Genomic DNA, 17,325 nt, shown 5'->3' on the forward strand with positions numbered 1-17,325 from the left:
TATTTTCTAAAATAATCTACAAAATCTTAGGAGCAGTATTCGAGAACATAGATCCCGACGGAGCATTTTTTATTCTGCAGGTAATTTGCATTGACTACATTCTGTAGATTACCTTCTTTTGCATTTTCTATTGTTCGGTTTCACAAATACGTCGAAAGTATCTAAATATCAATCTTAAATAATTTGGTAGGTATTAAATTACCTACCTTAACTGCTTACCATTACCTACTTATTCTTAGTTAAAGTTTCTTATTGGCAACTAAACTCTTTTAAATTAATTTCTGTGAAAATCATTCTATATCAACCATTTTTTGTCACCTGTTTTTCTGTCCGAAGACCAAACCCACAGCCACACCCATAAAACAAAATTTAATAAAAACGCAAAAAAGTCGGAAGCTATTAAAATTGATTTTTATGCTTATAGGCCTGAATAATTATGTCATTAGCATAATTATGACTTAAATTTCATAGCCAAAACGAACACATTCAATTTATTCAACAGGAAAAAAAACTAGACTCGCCCGCCAGTTCCTTCTCCAAAATAAACAAAAAAAAAAAATAATAAAAATGTGGTCGATTTGAATAACAACAATTAAAATTTTGATTGATCTTCGAAATAAAAATATGAAATATATTATAAAAATGTCTAATAGGTTATTAATAATTTTCAAGTTTTCAAGACTATCATTTTTATTTATTCAATGAAAAAGTTTAATACCAGACAAAATGGCAGCAACCGTGAGAAAAATAAAAACAAACAACACAAATCAAAAAAATATTATTTATGTTAATTTATTCTCATGCTAAGTAAATTATGATTTTTGTTTATTTCTTTTTTTTTATTATAAAATATAAATAAACAAAAAAAAAATATGGAAGACTGTGATAGCTGTACAGTTGTACTTTTCGTAAGTAAACCAAAAAAAAAAAATATTATTATCGATTGCAACCTATATACCTAGTGATTAGTTTAAAATTATTTATTAATCAAATTCCAAATAAAAACAAAGAAAGAAACCAAAACAAAAATTAAATAAATTATTATAAAATTAGTTGTAAAGTTGATGTAAATGTTATAATTATAAGAAAAACAAAATCCAAAAAAAATAAAATTAAAAAATCAATAAAAAAAAATTCTTATGTACGGTAGGTACGCATATTTATTAAAACAAATCAAAAACTAATTTATAACAAAATTAAAAACAATGTTTAAATAATAAAAATAAACGATCTTAATTAAAAATAATAATAATTGTTTAAATAATAGTAATTTTAAAATAAAAAATCCAGTTATCGATGTGTACAACAACTGTAAAATTATCAGTTTAATTTAAAACCAAAAATCAAATAAAACAAAAATATGTGTAAAAAAAAAAAAACAAAACTAATTAAGTGTGATTAAAAAAATATGAAAAATGCAATTTAAAAATTGAACCAAAAATGCTCTGTGTTTGTTTTTTTTTTTTTTCTATTCAATATGTTCATCTCATAATCTAGTTGAACCAAACAAATTCATATTCCTTGAGCTTATTTTCACCGGTTGGCACCTCATTGGGTGGTAGACGTTCCAGTTTAATGTGGGGCTGGTAGCCATTTTCATTTGCAATGTAATCGATAATCCTGCGAATGCCATCTTCGTCAATTGTATTGTAATTCCCCTCCTTGGAACCATCGATGCGGCCTTCTTCACGATGGCTGTTATAATCGAGGACATAGTTGAATTTGTATAAGGGACCACCACCACCACCAGCAGCACTACCACTACTTGAAGCACCACCAATACCACCAGAGCCAGCAGCAGGATTTGTGGATGAAGTTGTTTTACCCGTGGACTGTTTAGATGGCACTGCGGGTGTTTGTTTATTTGTGGATTGTGTGTTAGTGGTTGTTGTCTTAGCTTCTGAAAATATTTAACGGTGGTTTTTAAGTATTTAGTTCAAAGGATATAGAATACAGTTTGCTACAATTTTCGTCAAGTTTTCCACTAGATGCATAATTAGAACGTTTTTACGTATATACTCTCAATTATGGTTTAAGACTCGGCTTTAATGCACTATATGCGCCACAGTGTCAAATTGCCTGACTTTTTCCAAAAGCTAGTTTAGTTTTACTACTCATCGCAAGTATACAAAATATGAAAACGCAGTGGGCAAAGTACAAGTTTTTATTTTAAGTTTTTTAAAACTGATATTAAAACGAAGTATGAAAATCTGATATAAAAGATAAGGAATGCATGGTAAGAAACAAAATTAAGGTTATTACTGAAAAGGACTATTTGATTTATTCAGTTGAAATTAAGTATATGAAGCTGACCGGAACGAACTCGTGTGGTTTGTAAAGACAAAAACTTATTTTGTGCAATAATTGCCAAAAAACTTGCATATTTGCTCATTTCATCATACATATGTATTTGTTTGTTATTCTTATAACTCCACCATTCAACATATTGAGTTATAATTATATTGAAATCCGGTTTGAACCTCAGCTCTTTTGTTTCATACTATTAATCCATACTTTTACTTTGAAAACCCTTACTTAAACTTTTTCCTCTGAATAAATTGTTTCAGTAATTCGTAATAAGAGTAGAGCTGACAAAATAACCTTTGACCTATTTATTTTAATTTATTTTGTATGCATTTGAATTTGTTTCTTTTAATTTTTAAAGGAATGACAGTAAGCAACTCAAACTAAATCTTAGCTCCAAGGCTCTCAAAAATTCAGTCGAACTAAATTTTCAGAATTTCAGAATTTTAGCCGAGTTAAACGCAGCTCAAGCAAAAAAATAAATTATAGGTACATAACTTTTCGTTATCCACAAAAAAAAAATAAAACAAAAAAAAAAACATAGAATGAAGCTTAAATTTATCGGAATCGGTGAATATACGAATACAATTTTTGAGTGAAGCTATCGGTTTGGCATGAGTGCAGAAAATCGAACAACCTCTAACAATAATTATTTTGTTATGAAAGAAAATTTTAAACCTATTCCTTTATATACCTAGATTATTTTGAAGTTAATTTTACAGATTAAATTGTTTTATTTAAATCTAAAGTAATTGTAGTAACGGAAAAGAAATATTTTTTTACATCAACGGTTTTCTAAAATCGAGTAAAGTGTTGAAAAAAAGAAGAACCACGCTGCTAATAAAATACAAGATTCTAAAACATTCACAGCGGAACCAACTTTTAATGCAGTACAAACCTGGGCAAACTCTGGTTTAGAGTTCAATAAGAAGCAGTTTTTCAGTGTAGATAAAGCTTATCTTTGAGGTCTAGTAAATTTGTTCATATCGATATTCTAAACTGTGCGATTTCGTATGGAATAATTGAATACAAAGATTTGCATTTTATGTGAATGGGGAATTCGGTTTGTTTTAATAGATTTTGCAAAAACATTTATCAAAAATATTTTCATTTAATCCTAAGGTGGTCTCAAAAAATTGTATGAGTTAACTCTGATCTAATCTTGTTCCCAAAATTAACTGAAAATATGTTTGTAGGGTTATCTCCAAGTAAATCCTGATACATACCACCATAATCTTCTACTGAAAAACTGCTCATAGAGATTTAGAGTCAGTCCCTATTTAACTTTATTTAAAGATAATTTTCTACCAAAATTATTTGTTTTGTATTAAAAAAAATACAATTCTGTTTTTTACATTTGTTTATAAACTGTTTACAAATCTTGTTTGCTTAAAAACCCATTCAAATCGAGGATTACAACACTTTTTATAAGTTTATTTTAAGAATCTGGTTTTTGCAAAAAGTCTAAAGGAAAAAGTTTAATAAAATACTATTGCGGCTTTCCAATTATACTGTGGAAGGATAAATTTTTTTTTGTTCATATTTTTCGATTTTTTCAGTCTTCGAATATATGTTTGGACATTAAAATTTTGTCTACTGTACCGCAAAACCATTTTGTAAAAGATTAACAAGCTAATGTTGAAAGCAAACTAAACGTTTTTACAAAATTGACATTGAAATTGAATTATTCCTCTTCACATACAATTTTTGAAAATAAATTTAGTTTAAAAATATTTTAAAAAAAATTAGGTAGTGTAAAATTATAAATTACCATTTGTGTTTTGTTGCAGTCTTTTAGGTATTAAAGTTTGTGTTGTTAATTGTGGCTGTGTTTTTATTGTGTTTTTGCTTATTAATTGTGGCCTTGACGTAATTAGTGAAGGACTTTGTCCTGGTTTTTGCAAAACTCTTGTTTTGCTTGGAACTGTTGTAAGTGTAGATGTTTGTGGTAATCTGTTTTTAACAGAACTATCTTCATCTGGTAAAGCTTTACTAAGTGTTTGGAATGATTTTGGTTCTTTAGCTGTTTTAAATGGTGGTCTGCCTGTGTTTTGTGTGGCTGTATTTGTAGATCCCTTCTGATATTGTTGAGTGATTCCATTTTTAGTTGGAACTGTAAATGATTTGGTTGGATTATTTGGATAAATGGATGAAATTGTTGGTGTTGTGTTCAAAACCGTTTTACTATTTGTTTTGGAAGGGATAGTTGTGATAACTGAAGGATTTGGAGACTTTTGAGGTTGTAAGTTTTCTCCAGCTGGTGGGAAATTTGTTTCTTGGGAAGAATTAATTATCTGGTTTTGAAGTGTTTTTTGAACTGTGTATTCGCTATTCTTTGGAAATTGTGTGAAATTTCGTGTTGGGTTTGTTTTGGTTTCTGTATTTGTGTATTGTTGTGTTGTTGTTTTCGTGTTCTGATTTGATAATGGTCCAAAAGATTGAACTGTGGGATTCAAAGAAAGCTCTGTGTTATAGATTGCTTGCAAGTTGCTAAAAGGTGTGGCTGTTGTTTTTATACCACTTGGTGTTGAATTTCTTCCAGTCATCTTTGAAATGGTTGTTAATGTGTTTTCTTCACTGAATCGCGTGTTAAAGTCTGTTGGATTATTTTCATTTGTAGATTGTGCATCAGGTCTGCCCAAAGTTGATATTTTAAGAGAATCTTTCAATACACTAATATTTGGTGTCGGTAGTGTTGTTTTTATACCATTTGGAACACCAACACTCGAAGTTATCGTAGGTTTTAAAAACATTTTGTTTGCTGAAGCTTTTCTTTCTGTAGTTGGTGAAAATGTACTACCATGGATTACTGCCGTAGGACTGTTTGGATACGTAGCTTTGCCATCATATTGATTTTGTGTGTTTAGGGAGGATGTAGTTGTTGTTTTTGAAAGTGTGTTTTGTATATTGTTTGTGTTGTAAATTTGGGAGTTCTGTGTTTGTTTGGTGTTAGGTGTTGCTAAAGCATTTAAGAACTTTGAAGGAATTGTTCCTCGAGTTTTTGTTAGCAGTAGATCTTCATCATCGAATTGTGAATTAATTGACGGTTCTTGGATTTTAGGAATTTGTGTAAGAACTTGTGTTGGTGTAGATGTTGTTTGTGTAAGTGATTTTGTTATTTCATATTTGTTACCCTCATTGTCTGTTATACCTTGTCCATTTTTCGATGGAGAAGTTGGAACGTTTGCTCCCGATGTCGAAGTCTTTGGCGGAGTCAAAGAATTCGAATCCAGTCTTACATTGATTAATGGTCCATATTTATCTGAAAATTGTGTAAAAATTCGTGTAGGTGTTGTTTCGTTTAGGGGTTTTGCTAACTGATATTCTTTACCATTCTTTCCTGGCCCATTTTTCGATGAAGTAGCTCCATTCGTCTTTTGTGCTCCCGGTGTCGAAACTTTTGGTGGAACCAAGGGTTGTGATCCTGGAACCTTCGATCCAGTAGTTCCCTTCCCATTTCCCCCTACCACTGATTTAGATGTTGGAGTACTCTTGCCAACTTTGACAGCTTCTCCATTTGTCTTTCCATTACTTAAAGCCTTTGATAGAGGTCTAAATACTGCTTTCTCATCGTCTGGTTTTCCCCCCTTAACATCGGCTGGCAATAAATTCATCTTCTTCGGCTTAACACAACCACCACAAGAACTACCATCTGGCACCAAAGACTTGATCGTAGTTGGTTGTTTAGTTGTTGTTACTACTGGCATCTTAGCTGGAGGTAATCTTGCGATCATAATCTTCTCTAAAATTAAAACAAAACGGAAAAGTGTCATGATGAATAATTATATTTATGAGCTCTCCGTCACCTATCCTGTCAATGGTTAGTGAATAATTTATTCGATATGTTAATTCATGTCAACAAAGTTGTCATTTAAATTTATTCTAAATTGCCTAAGCATTGAGCTTAAGTTAAGAGTGAGTATAATGATGATGTTGTGACTGGATATTTATGTGATTATATAGAATTATTCTTTTCATGTTAACATTAAGATTTACTTAGGATTATGTTAATTAGAATAGAAAATGTAAACAAGACTTACTTTCCGGACTGCCACCATAGGGATAATTTTTCATTGAAATAATCTTGAATTTGCCATTTTCATCGGTTGCATAAACTGTTACGTGATAAATGCCATCAGCGGTAATAAAACCGAATTCACCCATAACGATGCCATTTTCATCTAAAAAATATTAAAATAAATTCAAGTGACATTATGAATTCATAAATAAAACAATTAAGAATTATTAATAGGTTTTTTTTATATTTATTCTAAAAAAAGTGAAAGTAAACCAGTTTATGGAAATAAATAACTTAGTTTTAATTCCCAGGAAAAAAGCTTAGATTTTTAGTGTCTATGATTTGGAGATTTAAATCTATGACTCATGAATTCGAATTTATTCAAAAGTAAACAAAACTTGACAAAATTAAGAAAAACATAATCTCTTAATTAATGACTCTAATACCAGATTTTTAAGGATTTATAGATTTATACAACAAGAATTTATAGTTTCCTTATTAAATTTGAATTAAAAGCCGGGTGGTCAATATGTCCTTATACAGAGTTGTTTGTATAATAGTATGTGTAATTTCATAAAGATTTAGGTAACTTAAAATAAAAAGTATTTAAAATCCTAACAAACAAACAAATTTTTTTTTGTTTAAACGGATTTTTTTTAAATCTTGCGGTCGTAAGTATTCAAGGAAAAACATGGTTAATTTGGAACAAACTTTGTTTCTTTATCCTCTGATATTTTGAAGAAATATAAAACGATAGTTATATCCTTCATCATTTCTTTAATTGCCTTTAACGTCGTTTTCTCGACAAAAGTAGATTTTTATTTAAAAAAAAAAAATTTTTTAAATTAAATTTTAGTAAGAAACTGGACACGAACTTTGTCTAAAAATCCATCACTAAAAAAGTTTTAGTAAGAAACTCTGGACACGAACTTTGTCTAAAAATCCATCACTAAAAAAGTTTGCGAATAGTCCCAATCAAAAATATCGCTATTATACGAGTTGTTGTTTAGAAATTTTTGCACTTTTGCGAAAGGCTGATATCGAAAATATCAGCTTTTAACGTTAATTTCTCAAACGCTGAATGTTTACAAAAATAAGTTCCCTTAAAATTTAGAAATTCTTTTAATTTACATAATATAGAATTTAGTGTCTTTTTTTTCTTAAAAAAATTTTAGCTTATTATATTTTTTTAAGTTTCAAATCAAAATTCAAAATTTTTGTAAAGACTGAGTGTTTAAAACCCGTTTTTGTTTCTTAATTTAGGGTATGTTGAAAAAATTAAGCATGCAATTTTACCATGTTCAATATAAAGTGTATCTAATACGTCCAGAGAAAATTGTTTTTAAATTTTGTACTAACAAATTGAAATATAAAAATTTTTATTTTTCAAAAATTTGTCAGTATTGTCAATTTACATACAAATTATTTCAAATAACTTTTCCGGTGATTTTTTTTTTTTTTAAATTATTTCTCAAAGTATTGAATTTGACGGTTTAGACTTTGTTTTCTTATTTGGTATTGTAGATTTCTTACATTTATGAGTGACTTTCAAAAATTTATAATATCTATCGATTCCAATATCAATCTTGACTCAATTACTTTTTGTAAAGAACCCTAATCAAATGAAAACTGAATTTTGAAAAGCGAGATTTTGATGCTCTTCCCTTTGAAACTTAGTCTTTAGTTTTTATATGACAATTTAACAAGTACATAATAAGAAAAAGACATAAGACACATATTACTTGTGTGGATCAGAATCAAAACCCACTTCTTTTGATTTCGAGTAAACCGAGAAAAACTTGTATCTCGTAAACGAAACATTTTTTAGTACTTTTTTAAATGCAGGATTGATTCAATTGGGATTCCCTACAGTTTAAGTCCAGAAATCGTGATCTGAGGGTTTTAGTTTTAGAGTTATACCCAAAACAAATATGGATAGAATGGATTTTAAAAATCACCTCTGAATTTCAGACCAAAATAAGAAAATATGGCATTCAAAAAAACTCAATTAAAAACGAGAAAACTTTATTTCCTTTTTTTTTAACTACGCCTACTTTCTTGAACAAATAAATTCAAACCTAAATGACGATTTTTTTTTTTTTTTTAAATCCGTATAAATTTTCGGATATTCCCATCTAATGTCATCGAATGGATAAAATGGTTTTTGAATTTCAAATTTATTTTATAAATAATATTTTGAATGGATATAATGGATTTTGATGCGAATAAAATTGTTTGGTATTATGGGTTTTGAAACAAAAACTCAAGTGGATAAAATGGGTTTTGAAATTAACCTCTAACTTTGTGGTCTGATTTCTCCGCCAAAAATGTAGTTAGAAACTCAAACTTGGGCGCAACGTATGTATTTGAATAATAGAAAAAACGTCATACCTAAGTCATTTTTTTTGAAAAGTGGATATAATGGGTTTTGATTCTGATCCACACACTTTGTCTATAGTATATTCACCGGTAGACAGCTATTTAGCATTATTTATCCAAACTTAAATTTCATTAGAAAACGAAAAAGATTCACTTAATTTTCAATCAGTAGAAAGAGCTTAATAGATTATCTTCTTTAATATTTTAATAATAGGAAGCTCATAATAATTATTTTGTAATTCAGTAGCAAATCCATTTATTTATATTTGCAAACAATTATTGTATTCTGTTTAGTAAATGAATAACTGATAGGTTCTTAAGAAGATTAAAAACAAGTAATTATTCAATTCGATACACTTGTCATCAGATAACTAATTTATAATGTATGTGTTATTCTGACAAAATGTTTACCTTTTTTTATGAACACGACGCGACGCACAAAACTTTTGGCTAAATGAGAATCATTATTAACTACGATAATAAAATGTTAGCAAGAATAACTTGAATGTCGTCGGGATTTTTGTTTGATTTAAGCAATACCTAATTAATTTATTCGTTATTGGTTATTTATAAAAATACAGAAAAATTTGCGTTAAATTAAAATAATAACAGTCAATCTTAAGAAGGGTGTGACTGTTTTAGTTTAAAAGTATACTCCATCTGTTCTAAGTTTTCAGTTTTTGGCATTAGTCATACATCGAGATAAATTGTATTCGTTACAGGAAGTTAAAGAAGTGGTTTTAAAGGAACACGCATATGTTTTTTATTTTCAAAGTTCAGTCATTTTATAGTCTTCTATATTATATTATTTACAAACTGAAATTAAAATTTTTAAATTAAAAATGTCCAGACCTTTAAATTTTCATTTATAATTCCATAAATCTTTCATTAAAAAAAAAAATCAATCCATGGTATAAAATGTATACAAAACTCTTACATGCTTAACATGTTCAATAACTGGATTTATAATCTTGTACACTTAATATACCAGGCAACAAATTTATTACAAAATCTTCTCAAACTACCCATTAAGCTTGACATTTGAAACATTAAAACAAACACTAATGAAAGATATTATACTATAAAGCTGACAAATCAGAAGTGCATTAGTAGCCGTATGACTCTGTGAGTGAAGACTTTTTGACTAAACACACATCATACACAGCTTGTTCTGAGATAATTTGACTCAATCGAATTCAATTAAACTCCCGCAATTCATAAAAAAAGAGACAAATTTATATTCCTACGAATAATAAGTTGCAGTTTAAGAGTTTGATGATTGCATCATGTGCAAAAGAGTAATAACTGGCAACATAGTTGTCTGCTTGGTTATCTTTAATGAGACAGCTTGAATGCATAACACTTCTACTAATTTTAAGAAGCATAATTTCGGCGAGTTAGTAAATAAAAGAGCTGAGAGCAAACCTGATTTAAGTCGTGAATGAGGCAAATTGAATTAAAACAAGTTGAAATACAGTCTTATAGGTATTCAAAAATGTTACGGAATTCACTTTTAGTGAGTAAAAATAAAAAAGAGGTTAAGATGGTCAAATGGTGAAGATGTATGCATTTTACATAAAAATTAGGAATTTTAGTGGTTCATCAAAATATTTTAGGTTCTTTTTTGAACAGGGAAAATCTGTGAAAAGTCATTTATTTCCCAAATTTAGAAACTAGGCTTGAAAAGCCTCATCATCAAACTTAGTCAACCAGTTATTCTAGCAATAATTCATTGCTATTAACTTAAAAAGGTAACAAAAGAAATGTCAAGGACCGCCTGATTATACTTTCAGCAAACAGGAATCTTAGAAAGCGAACATTTAGAGTGTCATTGACTGCTTTAAACTAGCCGTTTTCAATTTGATAAAAACATCAGAGGGTAGAAACCAGCACCCTAACTCCTGATTAGGTATGTGCGGAATTCGTTTTCCCACACTAAAACATCAAGTTTATTTAATAAAAAAATCAATTGTGTATTTCTGAAAAAAAAAAAAAAAAATATCGAAATTATTTCCATATCTAAGTCAAGACTTTAGAAGAAATATTATATTCCGTCGGTAGAAAAAAAACTGCTTCTCTCTACCTGTATAATTGACAAAATAAATTTGTTGCACTTCTTGTTCACGAATCACCATTTTTGTGTGCGTGTTATTATTTTGCATATAATTTGAAAATTGTGTCTACAGTCATTGAAATTCTTGTCATCTAATTTGCGACTGAATAATCGCGCGATCAAAATCGCATGTGTGCGCCTAGCCTTACTCTTAAAAGATTTGTCGATTCCTCATACCTTGAGGAGGCTATTACTATCATTTTTGCCTAAATGCCTAAAATGCTATTTTTCTGTCACAAAAATTGTTCCCTTTCATCACATTTAATGGACCAATAACAAATTTAATTGACGAAGTGAATATACATATAAATATTTGAAAGTCTATTGTTTTTTGTAATCATTTATATTGGCCACATCAATTTGCATAATTAGACGACCCTATAGCCGTGCGAAATATTATTTATTTTTATTAAATTAAATAATATTGGAATATATGTAAAAGTTTAAAAAAATGCGTGAAGGTGATCTAATTATTGTCAGTGGTCATATTAAGTTATCTTATTTATGTGAATAGAGGTAATAAAATTATTCAAAATGTTTAATTTATTTTATCAAATTATTTAGGCTTTCAGGCTTGTCTATCAACTAAGCACTTTATTTAGGTTTCAAATTATTTATGGAAATAGTTAAAATAAATAATCAATTTCTTAGCAATTTTACTATATAATTAAGTTTTGTTTTGTATTTTTAAATAGGTATGTATTTCCATCGAGCAAAAATTATTCTATGTATACAAAATTCACAAAACTAATTATTATTTTTGAAAACAGACGAAGTCTTCTCTAATGTAATGGGTGGGCATAACAAAAAAAAATAAAATGCACGACTGGGTCGCACGAACTTGCTCTTAGAGTTAAAGTTGCTTAAATTTTTAAGACTTTATATAGAAATTTGGAAAAAAAATAAAATTCGTTTTTTAAAAAAATAAAATAAAATCTAAAATTGAATTGCCCTCCAAAACAAGTATGCAGTTTTGATTGATATATTAACATACATTTTTAGAAAAAAAATTTTCAAAATCGTTAGAGCCGTTTTTTAAAAAAATAATTTTTTATAAATAATTTTTTGGAAAAAAAGTTTTAAAATAAAATTGGAATGCCATTTTGTAGAAATCAATAATCAACATCTAAAAACAAAATTTCAAAAAAATTCAATGTCCCGTTTTCGAAAATTTTATTTTTCAAAAAAAAAAAATTTCAAATTTTTTTTAAAAATCCAAAAATTATTTTTTGGAAATTTTATTTTTGGTTTATACTTAAATTATATAAATGCTTCTTCACAAAAAGTTTCGTTGAAATCGAATAATCAGTTTCGGAGATAATCGGATTTGAAAAAAAACCGTTCTATGGCAGGTACCGTTAATAATGATTTTCAAAAAAAAAATTTTTCATTGGAAGACAAACCTTAGCTTAAAACTAACATTTGAATTTTTTAAACAAAATCGTTGGAGCCGTTTTCGAGATATTTCAATTTTACTTAAATCGGTATATGACATGTACCGTTATTTTTGGTCCAAGAAAATTAATTCCAAAAACCCCTCTGGAGAGTCGCCAAATAACGCTACATACCAAGTTTGACATTAATCGGTCCATCCGTTTAGGCTGTAGCTCCTTATACAGACAGACAGACAGACAGACTGACAGACAGACAGACAGACAGACAGACGGACTTCCGGGACCCACTTTTTTGGCATTGTCTACCATCGTAATGTCATGGAAAAATGTTATCTCAACTTTTTTTTTTTGTACGAATGCATAACTTGATATATACCTATATTGCAAGTAAAAATCATGTGTGCAATTCACACGTGGTAGAAGTGAAACCTCTTTTTACCGTTATCTCAGGATTTTGAATATTAAATTAAATGGAATCTTGCACAATAATAGTTTATTTAATTACCTATCTACAGTAAAAAATTCATTCATCTATCTATTAAAACAAAAAAGTTTTTTCCTGCCGCTTTTTTTTCATCTTGTTTCAAATCACTACGATACTAAAAAAGTTTTCACTCCAAAAAATTACACCATTAAAAAGCTTATAAAATTTTCTGAAGAATAAAGCCATACTTAAATTTTTATAATGCACAAAAAGTATAAAAATAATTTATTGAAAACAATCATTTTCATCAAAAAAAGCGAAAAAACACGTAATTTTATCTTCTCACGCTATTAAATGCATTTTTTCCCTAACAACCTATAAACAATCTGAAAGCTTATTGTTTCACCTTTCATATGACTTATCAATTTCATTTCAAAGATACCTACAAGAGAAGTTAGCATTTTTTAAAGTCAACCATGTCGAATTTCCAGACTGAGATTACGGTACATCGCCAACAGATCTCCACAGGTGTTTTGAGGTATTTTTAAATTGTTTTCAATTTAAGATTGTGTAACTTGTAGAGCACGTACCGTTATGTGTGATATATCAAATAAAAGGTTATGTTATCAGCATGCGTATTAAAGTTAAATCAAATTTGTATGTGCACTAGATCAAAAGATATAACGTGTGTGGGAAAAGAACATATTTTTACAGTTATCTCAGAATTTTGAATATGAAATTAAATGAAATTTCGTACAATTATAATTTAATTACCTATCTACAGTACAAATTTCATCCATCTATTTATTAAAACAAAAAAGTTATAACAAGTTGAAGTCGTGTCGCATTTTCGTTTCATCTTGTTTCAAATCACTACAATACTAAAGAAGTTTTCACTTCAATAAGTGATTTTGATCTACGGTATTTTCTTGCAAAATCTTGTCGAATTTATTTCAAACTTTTGTTTTGTATGTTGGCACAAAATTGTAATTCTTTGGCTAATTGCTCAAAACATTCGTTAATTGTATTTTAAAAAGTCAACTAACATCAATATGTTGCTGACTGGACATTTCTTTTTGTACAGCCCTTCATTTATTTTTTGCTTTACAATGATGTCAATAGTTAACATAATATTCTTATTTAGATAAAAGAGTACTAGAAATTCGCAGTCTCAGTCATTCAAATCACTTTTCTCTGTGTTGGAATGTATGTCAGTTAAACTATAACAAATATCCTACACTTGTAAATATATAATTTAACTTTACTGGTTGGTATTATCAAAATGATTTTATATTTTTCAGTTCAGTAAAAAAGCCAATTAGCTTTAGATAAAAAAAGTGATATAATGACTTGATTTAACGTGCGTGAAATTCACCATAGTAGTTTTTTTTTGCAAAAGGTTTTAAGGATTTGGTGATCGCCATTGATTAATTCTTTTCAAAAAGTTTTCGATTTTACATTTATGAACACAAACATGTGAAAAATTATTTAAAATTTGGTTTGTGAAAAAAATACAAAAAAATGAATAATGTAAAAAAAAACATTACCTCTTTTCTCATGTCGATGTTGCTGTTCCTCAATACTAAATCCAAATTCATAAGCACGAACTTTTTCTTTCGTTTTTCCATTTTCAGCTGCTGGTGCACTATGTGTTAATTTCCATTCCAAAAGAACTCCCTACAAAACATTTCACATAATATGCAACTTGTATTCATTTTTCTCATAAATCATTTGCCACACACATTTGACCTCTTTAACACTGTGTGCTAACTACTTACAATAAATAAAATCAAACATAACCGCCAAAACATTATAATTTTTTCGTTGGTAATTTGTTGTTTATACTTTTAAGGAGCTCAAATAATCACAAAATTGCTACAAAATTTTACTCACTATATAATTACATGAATATTTACTCTCTTAACAAATACACATTGTAAGTAATTTTTAAGCTCTAAACATTAAAATAAATAAATAAAATTGAAAGAAACCACAACAAAAAAAAAAAAACAAGAAAACTCCGTGCTAATTCGTAATAAAAATTTAATAAATTTTGCTAAAGTCGCGCGGCGAATTGAGAAGATTGCACTTTAGTCCACCACACCTGCAACACACCTGATGTTCGCATCAATAATAAATAGACAAACATTGGCAACATAACCAAAAATATTAAAAAAAAAAGCACAGTATGCTCAGACCAGATGGAAGATTCTACACAAATAACAACAACAAACAAAAATAACAACAAAATAGCCAGCCAGAAGATTTGTATCTTCTTCATCAATAAAGATACCTACTTGCGGTGATTGAGAAATACCTACTCGTTATCGTTAGTCTCGCTGATGAGGGTAGATCAATCGAATGACAAAGATGGATTAGTCAAACCAATCACATTGCGCGACGACTTTTCCTGCGGGGCAACTATATTATCATGGGAGGGGGAACCCATCTTTTGCATCAATTAAAGACTTTTCCGGACCTTATCCTCTATTCAACAACCTGAGCAAATAGCTCTCCACCAGCAACAGTCACATTTTTATGCTAAACATTCTTAGCATTGACACAATGCTAAGAGCGTTTGTGTTTGGCTTCAAATCGCTGCTGTATAATTACCACCAATTTACAATGGCAAAGTTTTGTGGTGGTGTGTGGAAATAACTCTTAACCAGCCGAAACGATACTTTTCATTCAACTATGGTGACACTCGATGGCTGACCGTGCGCGGTGATGATTAGGTGTATTGATGTTCTTGACAAAAAAAAAAAATAAGTAGAAAAATCTAATAATAATATGGTATGAGTGGCATTTGAACTTTTGGTTCTATCTGAAGTGACATCGCTAAATACGGAGGAGTATCTCAAACCGACAACAAAACAAATATATTTAACACCTTTAAAGTTGAATTTAATTGTGTAATAGTAAATTATTTAAATCAGACATAATATCGCTGACTTAATAATGAAGACTGAATAAAATTATGTGTCAAATGAGTTAAATGATTTATTAGAATTTATCTGAATAATCATTTAGTGATTTGCATAAATAACTACTGCAAGTGCAATATTTCCTAGACACGAAGTGATGATATGGATAATGTAGTTTTGTGATTTACCAACAGAACTCACGGAGATGACACAAAGTTCAGATGCATTCCGATGGAAATCTCAAGGGATGTATTTTTTCTTATAATTTACGCAGTGTCATTTGATGTAGAATTAGCTGTTTCTTTTTCTGTGTTTTTTTTTTCTATTTTTGCTGAGCTTCTTCTTTAATGGTTGTGATGAAGGAGAACTTGTATGTCAGGTTCAAAAAATATGTACAATTATGTTTGCTGTCAATCGATGTGGTGATTTTTTTTTTTTTAATTTTTTATTTTTGCACGATTAACATTTTGCCGATAGATGTTAGTACTTGAGAATTAAATGTTTTTTATTAGAACCTCTGTGGTATGATTTATTGGATTTTGATATAATAGATAGGAGAGGGATCGTATTGTGTGTATAATGTTCATTTGAATTGTTTATTTAATGCATTTGTTAATTAGATAATTCAATATTAATCTTTTTTTTCTGTATAATGAGTTTGCTAGGGGGAGTTAATAGAAGAATTTAAGAAAATATGAAATGACAACAGGAAGTTATTATGATAGCGATGAAAATGTTAATTCTATCATATTTTTTTTTTCTATAACGGTAAACATAACTAAGCTAATTTATCATTTTGTAAATCAAATTAGGAAATGATACACAAGAAATGATTGAATTAATGTATAATCCGAAATAAATTTTTATCATCTCTGCAAATTTATTTAAAATTCTTATGTTAATACTTACTATACTTATTACTTACTATAACTATAACGTTCTTATAACTTCTATTAAAATGAGATAAGTAAAACAAGAATGATTTTCTGTATATGAGGCGTTCAGAATAATAACACTGTGCAAGTCGATATCTTTGACATGTGCGCTGTTGACTGTTTCCCCCTATTTCGGACCTTAGAAATCGATAGGCATCTTTAGTTTTTCGATTTATCGGTACGACTTCGAACAAAATTTTTTTCGGAAGTTTTTTTTTCAATAATTTTAAGCATTTTACCAAGTTTAAAGTAATTTTTCTTGTTTATATTGCTATTTTTTTTTTTTTTTTTTTTTTCAAAAATACATCTTAATATAATATGACCAAATAACATACATTCATTTAAAATGTTGTGTTTTCCTTTGAAGAAGTAATTTTATATACATATATCTGCGAACTTAAGTTTTCAAATAAATTTTTGTTTACAGATATGTGTTAGCAGTCAACATGCCTTCGCATTTAGGTAAAACAATTGTTGATATATTTTTTCAGATTTTCGGGAAAAAATCAAAGTTAACCCCTTGCCGAAAAAAAGGCATTTAAAAAAATTTCCCCCAAATTCATCAAGTGATGTATCAAAAGAAAGGTCTCTTCAAGTTCTAATCATAACTGAAAACTTAAAGTTTCTTGAACGTCTGGTTGTTGAGTTATTTGCATCGAAACATATTTTCTTCAGAGGCAGATATCTGTGGACTTAAGTCTTCAAACAAATTTTGGTTTACATAAATATTTTTTTCAGATTTTCGAAAAAAAATTCAAGTGTTAGGTATACATTTCGTTCTAAAAATAAATTGCACTACTGGGGTCGCACGTACTTGCTCTTATGGTAAAAGTT

At 28.7% G+C, this 17,325-nt stretch overlaps 1 protein-coding gene across 2 annotated transcripts; it reads right to left on the reverse strand.

Annotated features, from left to right (window-relative positions):
* Positions 1-1,458: 1,458 nt before the first annotated feature.
* LOC129912384 (protein lethal(3)malignant blood neoplasm 1) lies at positions 1,459-14,580 on the reverse strand. 2 transcript variants are annotated; one of them, XM_055990599.1, is made up of 7 exons: positions 14,411-14,580; positions 14,180-14,309; positions 6,345-6,485; positions 5,636-6,046; positions 5,456-5,566; positions 4,076-4,417; positions 1,459-1,900 (listed from the first exon to the last, which is right to left on the reverse strand). In XM_055990599.1, exons 1-7 carry the CDS (start codon positions 14,441-14,443, stop codon positions 1,494-1,496), a joined length of 1,575 nt encoding a protein of 524 aa, XP_055846574.1. In that variant the 5' UTR covers positions 14,444-14,580; the 3' UTR covers positions 1,459-1,493. The 2 variants fall into 2 exon arrangements, with proteins under 2 accessions (XP_055846574.1, XP_055846573.1); XM_055990598.1 differs by having other exon boundaries at positions 4,076-5,566.
* Positions 14,581-17,325: the final 2,745 nt, after the last annotated feature.

The sequence above is a fragment of the Episyrphus balteatus genome, chromosome 2 (assembly GCF_945859705.1).
Source record: "Episyrphus balteatus chromosome 2, idEpiBalt1.1, whole genome shotgun sequence".
In the NCBI taxonomy this organism is placed as follows: domain Eukaryota; kingdom Metazoa; phylum Arthropoda; class Insecta; order Diptera; family Syrphidae; genus Episyrphus; species Episyrphus balteatus.